Source organism: Canis aureus, chromosome 6 (assembly GCF_053574225.1).
Source record: "Canis aureus isolate CA01 chromosome 6, VMU_Caureus_v.1.0, whole genome shotgun sequence".
Lineage (NCBI taxonomy): Eukaryota > Metazoa > Chordata > Mammalia > Carnivora > Canidae > Canis > Canis aureus.
In genome coordinates, this window is record NC_135616.1 from 66,572,459 (window position 1) to 66,584,411 (window position 11,953).

General features: G+C 46.6%; 1 protein-coding gene across 1 annotated transcript; it reads right to left on the bottom strand.

Annotated features, from left to right (window-relative positions):
- Positions 1–559: 559 nt before the first annotated feature.
- Positions 560–2,745, bottom strand: IER5 (immediate early response 5). Its single transcript, XM_077902066.1, has one exon. The coding sequence runs from the start codon at positions 2,528–2,530 to the stop codon at positions 1,553–1,555; it is 978 nt and encodes a 325-aa protein (XP_077758192.1). The 5' UTR covers positions 2,531–2,745; the 3' UTR covers positions 560–1,552.
- Positions 2,746–11,953: the final 9,208 nt, after the last annotated feature.

Below are 11,953 nucleotides of genomic sequence, written 5' to 3' on the forward strand. Positions count from 1 at the left end.
CGTTTACTTTCCACAGATAAAATAAAATTAAGAAATAGCACTGAAAATTCCAGCCTGACATCCACTGGACTGCAGAGGTGGATCTAACTGGGCAAGTTAGTCTCATTAAGCCTCCCTCTCCTGTCATTTTTTTTTCCTTCAACAACAAAGCTGAAAGATGACCCATATTATACAGTTTAACAGAGTAATAAAAGGAAGCTTTTGTGATAACATTTTTGCATTTGGGAAGGGCTTCAAAAGTTAGCACTAAAGTTATTTAATATCAGACACCATCAGATTGGGCTGTAGAAAATCAAATTGGGCTAAACTGACTTTAGAAAAGGCAGTTGTAGTGACAGGTTTCAAGAAACCAGCTGGGCACTGATATTAGTATCTAATAGCTATCCTCCCATCTAGGGGAGAAACCTTAAACGTGTCTCTCTTGATACTTAGTGAAGCCAGCAAACAATATCCCCGGTCTGTGCTCGACTGATATTAAGAACCACACTTGACCACAGTTCCCCTCCTCCCACTTCTCTCCCAATCCAGACAGGTGATTACAGACAAGGAGGCAATTAAGTTGCTTCAAAATATTTAATACGTGTTAGACACGTAAAGTTACATTTTTATACAAAAATCAATACAACGGAGGAGAAAATACTGTACAAAAACCTTGTCAGCTCCCCCAACCTTTATACAACAAAGACTGGAGTCACCGTATCTACAAAACCATAAGGTCTTTCCACTTAGGGCTTCTGTCTGTAAACTTTGTTTCATTAAACACTTTTTAAAAGCACTGTGTAGTAGTTCTGATCTAGAGCTTTTAAAAATATATCTATTCTCTATAAACTCCATATTTCCAAGCTCGAACTCTTCTGTGAAGTTCATCAAGCTTTTTTTTTTTTTTTTTCTTCTTTCCCTGTGGGGAAGACAAGGGCCGCTCATATTCCCTTTTCCCAGAGTAATCACAGGGTATAAACGTTTTTCGGTGATAGAAGGGGGGGGGGGTGGGGCGGGGAGGGAGAAATAATACAAGTCTCTACCCCAGACTAAATCCCTCTAGTCTTAGGAAATCCTGTGAGGAAATGCCACTCCTGGCACTGGTGCGGTGCTAGCTTTCATGTGAGGGGTGTGTGTAAAGTCCCTTCCTCCCCCGAGTACGAAAGGGGAACTCCCCGGCCCCGGCCCCCCGCGCCGCTTCCTTCTCGGTGCTGCCGGCAGAGGAAAGTCCCTGTCTGCCCCCAATCTCCTAAGCCCTGGGAAAGGGGGGATGCATTCCAGAAGGACGGAAGGGTCTTAATTCAACAAGACACACGTACGTACACAGACAGAACACTACACAAAAGTGAACGATCGTCCTCTTCCGACGAGCCTCACGCCCCCAGGTCCCCCGAGGCGACGGCGGGGAGGCTCGGCCCGGCAGGGCCGCCGAGCCCAGGGGCGAGTCCGTGCTGCCGGCAGCGCCCACAGTCTCCGCCGCGCGCCCAGCGCCTACGGTCCCGCGGCCGCCCTCGCAGCCTCACGTCGGGGCCACCCCGCGGCTCAGCCTCCTTCCGAAGGGGGCGCCCGGGGCTCAGAAGGCCACGATGGCTGTGCTCCAAGGGTTCATGTCTCTCAGCACCGGCTTATCGCAGCAGATCTGCCCGGGCTCCGCGGCTTCCGCCCCGCTCTCCTCTCCCTCGGCTTCCTCGCGGCCGCCCGCGGGGCTTTTCCGCAACAGTCCCGAGAAGCTGGAACCGAAGATGCTAATGAGGTTAGCCACGTTACCGGTCTCCATCTCCTCCTCCTCCGCCGCCGCCGCCGCCGCCGCCCCGCCCGGCTGCTCCTCCGGGTTCCGGCGGGGCTTCTTCAGCGGGCTGGAGCCGGACGCCGGGCCGCCCGCGGGGCCGCCACCCACGCCCGCCGCGCCTCGCTTCCGGGGGCCGACGGCGGGCGGCGCTGGGGGCTCGTCCTCGGCGGGCCGCGGCGCGCAGCAGCAGGCCAGTCGGGGGCACGCGCCCGGCGCCCCGGGCCTGTCCTCCGCTCCCGGGGGGCAGCCGCACTGGCGGCGCGTCCCCCGGGGCCCCTCGGGGAAGCCGTCCGAGCCTCCGGCGGGGCCCGCGGCTCCTCCCTCCGCCGCCTCGCGCGCTCCCTCCACGCGGCGCCAGGCAGCTTCCGCCGCCTCCACCTCTCCGCCCCGAGGAGCGTCCCCGGCGCCCGTGACGGGGGCCGCGGGGCGCTCCGGCTGCGGCTCGGGCTCGGGCTCGGGCCAGGCGGCTCGGGCGGCCGGCGGCGGCGGCTCCCCCCAGCCCGCGGGCGGCCCGGCCGCCGGCTCCCCGAGCTGCTGCTGCTGCTGCTGCGGCGGCGGCGGCGGCATCGCCGGGCTCCCCGCGGGGCCGGCCAGGTAGAGGCCCGGGCACGGGTCACTCAGGTAGACCTGGCGGGCGCTGCGCAGCACGAGCGAGACCAGCAGGTTCTTGTGCAGCTTGATGCCGCCGCGCTGGACCCGCGAGTTGTAGATCTTGCCCAGGGAGATGCTGACGATGCGGTGCGCCTCCAGCTTGAACTCCATCGCGCCTCCCGTCCGCAGGGCTGGCGCCGAGGTGAGGGGCGGGGGGCGCTCTCCGGCTCGCGTTCGGAGGCGGACCGGGGACGGGAGGCGTCCGCGAGTCCGGTCCGCGGCGGGACCCTCGATACTCGAAGGCTGGAGCGAGAACGACTCCGGCGCCGTGTGCCGTGCTCCCGGCCGCCGCCGACAGCCGCCCGCTCCCAGGTTCGGTCGCTAACTGGGGGCGGCCCGGACGCGCGGCGCCTTATATAGGCCGCTCGAGCGCCAATCGCGAGGGGCCGCCAACCGTTCCGGGGCCGGGCGGCGCGCCCTCGTGCGCCGCGCGCGGCCAATCGGAGGCCGAGGAGGGGCGCCTGGGCCATTCGAACGTTAGTCCCGCGGAGCAGGCTCTTAAAGGGGGCGACGGCGCGCGGCGGCGGCCGGACGGGTCGGGGCTTGCGCTCCGCGGGCGGGTGCCGGGGCGGCGGCGCCGCAGTGAGGCTTGCTGCAGGGACGCTGGCTTGCGCGCTGGCTTGCCGGGACCCGAGCGCGCTGAACCACTCGAACTTTCAGCCCCGGATAATAAATAGCATGACCACATTTAGCAGATACTGATTTTGGATGAGGGCCTGGCCTTCCTAGAGGCTCAACACACTCTTGGCATCTTGTCAGTTCTAACCCCGAAGAAAGATTAAAAAAAGGGGGGGGGGAGAGGGGGTGGTTTCTAAAATTTCCCAAGTTTTCGGCTGCTTCTTAAGGAATGGTGTTGATTGGGTACGAAATTAACCGGTTCTCTACTAAAGCCATCCTGGGTCACTTTGCTCTCCAGATTCTAGAACGAACAGGCTTGTCACATAGGTTGCAATGAAAGGTGGTACAGGTTCTCCCCAAGGATTTTTCTTCAACGTAAGGACTGACCAGTTCACCCTTGGAAGAATCTAGCGAGTTCTAAAAATACAAGTAGAGAAGTCCTGTGTTCCCATCATGATGTCATAATTTTATTTTGTGTCAAGGTAAAAATATAAGGGGAAGAGTGTTCCAGACTTTTCTGGTCAGTCAACAACTTAGTCCATCTACTGATCCTTCGTATGTGGCATTAGGGCAGAATCACAACAGGGTTGTCCAGAGTCCTGGATTGGGCTCCTGGAGAGTCTGAGTTAGGCCACCCAAGCTCCACCCAAGCTCCACCGCAGACCTCTGCTTGATGATTCTGGGCAAAGAACCTCAGGACACTTTCACTTCTCTCCAGCTTTATTTTTTTTTTTAAGACTTTATTTATTCACGAGAGACCTAGAGAGCGAGGGGCAGAGACATAGGCAGAGGGAGAAGAAGCAGGCTCCATGCAGGGAGCCCAAAGTGGGACTCTATCCCGGGTCTCCAGGATCAGGCCTTAGGCTGAAGGCGGCACTAAACCCCTGAGCCATCCGGGGTTGCCTGCTTCTCCGGCTTTAAAAGGGAGAAGTCACATACACACCTGTTCTATTATGCAAATTAAGTGACAACTCTCGCCGTCCATAGATAAATGGATAAAGATGTGACACACACAATGGAATATTATTCGGCCATTAAAACAATGAAATCTTGCCATTTGCAATGACATGGACGCAGCTAGGGAGTGTAATGCTAATCAAAATAAATCAGAGAAAGATTTATGATTTCATACCACATGATTTCACTAATATGTGGAATTTAAGAAACAAAACAAAGCAAAAAGACAAACCAAGAAACAGACTCTTAACTATAGAGAACAAAGTGATGGTTGCCAGAGTAGGGGATGGGTCATGATCTCAGGGTCATATTCTCAAGCCCACCTTGGGCTTCCCACTCAGCATGTAGTCAGCTTCTCCCTCTCCCTCTGCCCCTCCCCTACTCCTCACCTGCATACACACTCTCTCAAATAAAAAAAAAATTTTTTAAATGAGGGCATTTGTTGTGATAAGTACCAGGTGATGGATGCAAGTGTTGAATACCTATATTGTACACCTGAAACTAATATAACGTATGTTGACTATATTGGAATTAAAATTTTTTAAAATGACGACTCTCAGCCACAATCTGAATCCTGAAACTAAGCATAGTTTTCTTGGAATCCAGGTGCAATAGTTGGCCTGATCCTGCACCAGGGTTTGGCCAAGGGGGATATTTGGTTAGGAGAAATAGTGAAAAGTGGGCTTGATAGTAGCCAATTCACAGTCAAGAGGCCTCCAAAGGATGTGATGACTCAGTAACATTACCTATGCTACAACTTATTAATGGTAATTGAGACATCAAGCTCTGAGACCCAGAGTTCCTCCCCTCTAGGAATTTTCAGCTTGCATAAAGGAGATAAAATAGTAACATGAATAATTACAAAAATATGTGTACAAATACACATATTTTGAGTAATAGCATGAACATTTTTTCTTCTATTTTCTCTCTCTCTGAGAGTTATTAATCACTATAAAACACTGATTACGAGTACAGACTTTGAAGGGAAGCTTCCTGAGTTGGAATCCCAGCTCGATTTTTTACTTACTGTGTGACCTTTCGAAAGTTATTTTACCTCTCTGTGCCTTCATCTTTTCCATCTTAAAATAGAGATAATAATAGTCACCACCTCTTAGAGTTTTTGTGAGGATAAAACAAGGTAACACATGTGAAGCTCTTAGAACAGCCTGGCATATAAGAAGCTATCAGTATATGTTAGGAAATATGGCATTAGGTGAAGCTGACCCATGTGAGCTGGGAATTTCACCAACTGCCCTGCATTCATTGCCCCTCAGCACCGCTCTTGTCACTTGCTCCTGTTATGTCAAGCCTCTCTCGAATTGTGCTGTCATCGAAGGCAGGAGCTCATCTCATATTTGTAGCCAGAGGATAATGAGAATATTTAACAAATGTGCAACACAGGCACTAACCACCAGAACAGTGTCCTGGAGGCCCTTGTGGTGCCAGGGTATAGGGCAGATTCCTGCAGGAGAGGCCAAGTGACCAGCAAGGGGTGCACTCAGGGGCCAGGGGCAGAGATCCTGCCAACTGGCATGAAACCATTTCAGTATTTTAACAACTGGCGTGGTCATACCAGTGTATACAGAGTGATTATGCACTTAGCTTGATGGATTTCTAATAATGATATTGTCTATCGTGACACTGTGCTAGTTACTTTCCAGTCATTATTTATCATCCTTATAAAGTTCTGCAAGCAGATCAGGAAGCTAGGACTCTGAAAGGTCAAGTAATTTCCCCTAAGTCACTCAGCTACAGGTGGAGAAGGTGAGATTTAACTCCAAACCCACAGAAGTAAAGCTTGAGTGCCAAGTTCTGGGGCCAGGTTACCTTGTCTCACCTCTTACTTGCTGTGGGACCTTTGGAAAGTTATGTCACATCTAAGTGAAATGAGAAAGTCATGCCTTAGTTTTGTAACATGAGCAAGTTATTCAACCTGTCTCTGCCTCGGTCGCCTACTGTGTAAAATGGAAATAACAATACCTAAGGGGCTGAGTACAGCTCCCGGCACCATCTAAAGCACTTACTAAGTCTATTTACTGTTACTGTTCTTCTCATACCAATGACCATATTAGTCCCGAGCACATAGTTAGCACTTGTTGAATGGTACATGTTTTTTTCTACAACTCCATGTAATAGCTGCTCAGGAAATGATTACTGACTTGAAACTGAGCATGATCATTACAATCATCAGGACTTCCTCTAATCCTGAGACACCAAAATGGAACCTTGAGAATTCATCTCTTATGCTCAGCAAGCTTTACTTCCACCTACCAAAAGAGAGCTCCAGAACAACTTCTCCTAAGCTTTAGAAAGCAGGTAACTGAGTTCGAATTTGCCATTATCAATCGTTGAGACACTCAGTTAAAAAAAAAAAAAAAAAAAAAAAGGTGGTAGTAGGATGAGAAAAACTAGTGGTATAAGGACAGAGGAAGCAACTGCTCTTCAAAGAAGTGGCCAGGGTGTGTCCATGGAGACTGTCCATCCCTCCACCCCCATCCTCTCCTCTGGACACACCCAAGCAGGTTAGCATGCACCTCTTTCCACTCGGGCCTTCTCTGGGCTCTGACTGAAGGATTCCTCTAAGAGCAGAGCATGCGTGCCCACTGCTGTTGACTTTATTTCTTGCATGACAAATTGAAGGCTAAGGATTCCTATCAGATGATCATAGAGCTTATATTGTCTTAAATTAAGTCTAGTCTGTATAAGAACAATGCAAACATGCTAAATGGCTAGCTCTGTGAAAAGTAACCAGGAGTGAGAAGATGTGGGTGAAATAAGGTCTTTGCACAGAGCCCACCTTGCAATTTCCACACTTGGAAATTGTCGGGGTCACAGTTGCTTATGTAAGGGAATAGTAATTTATATGAAATCCTGAGTTTTTTAGGGAAAAGCTCTACAAAAATACATTATTAGTGCTTTATGTAGGCATTACCCCTCTTGCTTTTCTGAGGACAAAACCACTCTATCTATCTATCTATCTATCTATCTATCTAGAGAGAATCTTAAGCTGAGTGTAGAGCCTCACTTGGGGCTCAATCTCACAACCCTGATATCATAACCTGGGCCGAAATCAAGAGTCAGATGCTTAACTGACTGAGTCACCCAAAGCCACTTTTTTTTTTTTTTTTTTTTTTTATTTATTTATGATAGTCACAGAGAGAGAGAGAGAGAGGCAGAGACACAGGCAGAGGGAGAAGCAGGCTCCATGCACCGGGAGCCTGACGTGGGATTCGATCCCGCGTCTCCAGGATCGCGCCCTGGGCCAAAGGCAGGCGCCAAACCGCTGCGCCACCCAGGGATCCCCAAAGCCACTTTTTAATTCAGCTTTTTCTCTCCTACTCGTCTGGCATATTTTACATTTTTTTTTTTCTCTTTTGGCTTCTTGACTACTATAGAATTTATTTATTTTCAAATAACATTTGACCAGGAGTGGGCACCAAAATCTGCCTTTTTCTCCTCCTCCCCATTTCCTTTCCTAAACTAGCCCTCCTTCTTGTCCTAAATTTTATACCTTGGCTCAGAGAAACTTAGGTTATTTTTATAATTATCTTTGTCATACCTTGCCTCCTTTACTACTCCTAAAGAACAGATTCCTCCATGAATAGAGTACTCAAATTCATTAAAATGACCCTACCAGCCTCTCAAGCCACAGAATGAGAAGCCACCACCATATAAAACCCTAGGCTTGCACTGTTCAATATAGTAGCTATAGGGCCAATGGAGCTAAGATGATTGAGGAATTGAATTTTCAATTTGTTTTACTTCAAATCTAAAAACTGAAACAGGATAAAATCCTTTTTTTGAAACCCAACTTTATGATGTAACATTTTTGAAGATTGAAAATCTAGCATCCGAATTAATGCTGCAATTGTAAAATACAGCAGATTTCAAAGGCTTAGTATCAAAAAGAGAACAAAATGTCTCACTCATATTTTTAGAATGGTTACATGTTAAAATGACAAAATTTTGGATATATCATCTTAAATAAAATATACTATTAAAATTAATGTGACCTGTTTCTTTTTACATGTGTGGCTCAAATTATATTTCTATTGGGCAACAGTGCCCTAATGGTAATAAAGGGATAGGGTGGTGTGGACATATAAATATGCATGAACATATTGTGAGCAATTAACAAATGTCCTTGATTGGAGAAAAGGGAAAGGAGAGGGCAGATAAAGTAAAAAGGAAGTAAACCATAAGACACTTAGATAGTTGCTAAAACACTTAGTTTCTGAGGAAATCTAAGAAAAAGGTAAAAAAGAGAGCCAATCAGCCAGACAAAAGTCTTTCTAGAACCGAGAAGTAGCCACACAGGTAGACTAGCACAATTTTATCACAGTATAATTTAAAAATTCAATATTATTTTCAAATTCAAAATATTTTAAAATTTCAAATATTTAAATACTATTTTCAAATTCAATATTTTCATATTCGATATTTAAAATTCAAATTTTCAAATATTTTAAAATTCAAACTGAAAATTCTTTAAAAATTCACATTACTTAAAATCACAATATCATTGTAAAATTCACAATATTTAAAAATACAAACATATAAATAAATTTCAGAAACTTACTTGGATACCATCATGCTCGTGCATTGTTAGAATGCATTTATCCTTTTCAAATTCTGATGTCCACCTGGAAGCTGCAGGACCATTTGTTTTCAATGTGCCATTTTCCCGCACAAAAATCTTCAGTGGCTCCCCATGACCTTTATGGCAAAAATCCAACCCTCTGGCCTGGTCTCCAGAGTACCACACAATACATTGTCAAAGACAAACAGCCCAGAATGGTGAATAGAGCCTGGCTTCTCACCAGCTGTGCATGGCCTTTCTCTTATAAAATTTGGGCGTTGAACTGAATCAGTGGCCCTCAAACTATGGCTGTGCAGTAGAATCACCTGCAGAGCCTTTAAATATGGAGCTGCCTGGACCTCACCACATATGACTGAGATTGAAAACTCTGGGGTGAGATCCAGGCACTGGAATTTTTAAAAACTCCATTGGTGATTACAATGTGCAGTCATGTTTGAGAACCAACAGACAAGATGATTGTTTTAGGATCATTGCAGGTCTAGAATTCTGTGATTTTATTGATCCAGGCAAACCATTTCAACTTTTCTAGTACCCTGAGCAACATAAACCTGCCCCATCTCTTTCCCAGCTCGATAAGTCTAATTAAAAGTATGTATCTATCCTCTACTTCCTCAACAGAATGCCCTCTCCTTTCCTGCCCAAATTCTGCACCACGACTTCCTCCAGGAAACCTTCATGCACTGGTGTTTACAGTGTTCTCACTTGAACACACATACTCTAATAGTCATCAGTTACTTACAACCACTTGTTACCTAGGATAACCTTTGTTCTTCTGTTTTGTGCTTTATTTACTTGCATAGTATTTATTTAACTTTTGTGTGGACATTTCTCATTTCCCAATAACATTCAAGTGCTGGGAGATGCTACATTATACTTTCTTTGCCTCCTGCCTCCTCTGCACCCAGAAGCTTGAATATAACTATGTATATATAGAGAGATAAACAACTAGTTGATCAACAAGTTATTCATGGGCTCCCAAAATCTGAGGTTAACTTATTCAAACACAGCCAACCGGAGGGCAAAAAAAGAGAGTACTCTCTATATATTACTCTAGTGGCATATTAACCAAACTATCACATTAAATACGTTCTATCTTATCCCAGCTCATTATTATTCACGACCCTAAGCTCCACCATTTCCCTATAAAAGCTATCTTTTCACATACAATAAGTTGATTTTTGATAGTTTTGCTTTTCCTGCCATGCTATTTACAAATGTGTGATTTTATTAATGAGAAAGTAATTGCTTGCCTACTCTGTTCTGATTAAACATTTATTACGGATTAATGACGTCCTGAAAACCCCGCTGGGTGTCAGCACCTCCTCTAGGGGCAACCTATATATCTCCAGCCAGTAAGAAAGTCTTGCCTCTTCTCCCCACTCCCATTCTAATCCCTGTAGCTAATAGCGCGAATTCTAATTCATCAGTCAAGCCCATTTCAGATCAACACAGCTGATCTAAATGCTAACATGAATGCTCATTCAGTTTGAAAACCCCAAATCACTAACCCATCTCATGTTCATTTTGACTAAGCAAATTCTGAGTAAGTATTTATACAGACACATCCTGCAGTGTAAAAGGAAGTTTCAGATCTGCTGTCTAACCAGGAGCTGGTGTGTGGATTAGCAGATTTATGTTTATAAAGCAGTCTGAGCTCTTTTGAGGAAAAATGATTTTAAAATCGGCAGCACGCTCATATCCTTCCCTGCATCATTATAACTTACAAAGTTCTCTGAGTCCAACTCCTCTCTTAATAAAAAGATCATTCCTTTTGGCACTCCCTGAAAAATATCAAAAGGTCACTGTGGGGAAGGCAGGGAAAGGTGTCCTTTGAAAGTCAAGTAGGACTAGGATCCTGCCATTTGGAGAACTGGTGAAAGAAGGAAAACTAGTTGCAAAAAATGTTTTGGGGCATTGCCCTTTTAAGAAGCGTAAGCATTTGGTTCCCAGTCTTTTTTATCCCGGTTCCCTCGCAGGCTGACGTAATGCTTAGGAAGTTTCAGAGTCACGTGGGGGCTCCTGAGGTCAGAGTCCGGGGGACCCTTTTCTGCGTCTGGGTCTTTTTCTGTTTGATTTTGAATTTGTCCACGCGGTGATGGAATGAGTGCCTGTGAGCGTGGATGTTCCGATCAGTGTGCCTGGGTAGGATTGTTTTCCAGCGTGTCAGTGGGGGTTGGGGCGGGGAGGGGGGAATCTGCTCAATTTTGGCCGCAGTGGTTTGAATAAATGCAGATCCGGTCCCAAAGGAGGGCAAGAGCTCCTGAAGTCTTTTCCGTTAAGGCAGGAGACTTTATGTTTGTTTGGGGGTTGGGGTGGGTTGGTTTGTTTTGAGGCTTATAAATGAAATTTAAACTACTTTGATTGGTCCTCGGGCCAATATTTGTTTGTGGGTTTCCAATTGGGTAGAAGAATTAGTTTTTTTTTTTTTTTTTTTTTTTTAATATTAGGTTGTGCCTGTGCTCTAGAGGAAAAGCTTTTTTATCCCCCTCCATCTCACAGATGCGAGGGGAAAATAGAATGAAGGGAAAGGGTATGACTCCTCTCTCTCTCTCTCTCTCTCTCTCTCTTTTATCATGAGATCTAACTAGACTAGAAGGATTTGACAAACAATTAACAATCCTCCCCACTCAGCTGCTGTTTCCCAAAATAGCATCTCCTTGGCTGCCAGGGTAGATGGAGGCCTTAAGGGGAGGAAGACACAAAGGTGCCCTCTTTTTAAAGCCTGCATCTCTGTGAGATCTTGAAGGCAGAGGGGGAAACCCAAGGGATTAAATTAGCAGGCAGCCCAGACTCCACCTGGAAGGGAGATAGATAATAGGCTTTTAAGACAGGAAACAGCTTGTGCTCCAAAATAATAATTTTCAAAAGCAACACATGATAGATGCCGAGATTTTCTACATCCTCCCCCCTCCTGCCCCCCCGCCTGTGCCCGGGTTCATAATTTCATAATTTCCCCCAGTTCAATAATTAAAGCCAAATCGCCCTTTAAGATGCAGTTCAGTGAATGAGTCAGGTCTTCTGGTATTCCTGCAAGTCTGCTCCACCTCGCCCCCATATTTGGAAGGACTGTTCCAGCCAGCCCTCTGAACTGGATTCCCTGTTGCAGAAACTGCCCAAGGCCAGGTCTGGGGAGATCTGATTGGGGTCATGTTGCTCTTTTTTCCCTTTTTCTTCTTCTTCCTTCTCTGTCTTGTCCTCTTACATTCTTATTTCTTTTTCCCCTTTTCTGCTCCCACAGCCTGCCATTTTTACCTCTCTCTCTTCCTTTTCTCTGAAAGCCTGCCTCTCACACTCCCACATGTCAATTTGCTCTGCCAGCCCAGGCTCTCTGGGGTCCTGAAATGTCTCCTGTCATAAGT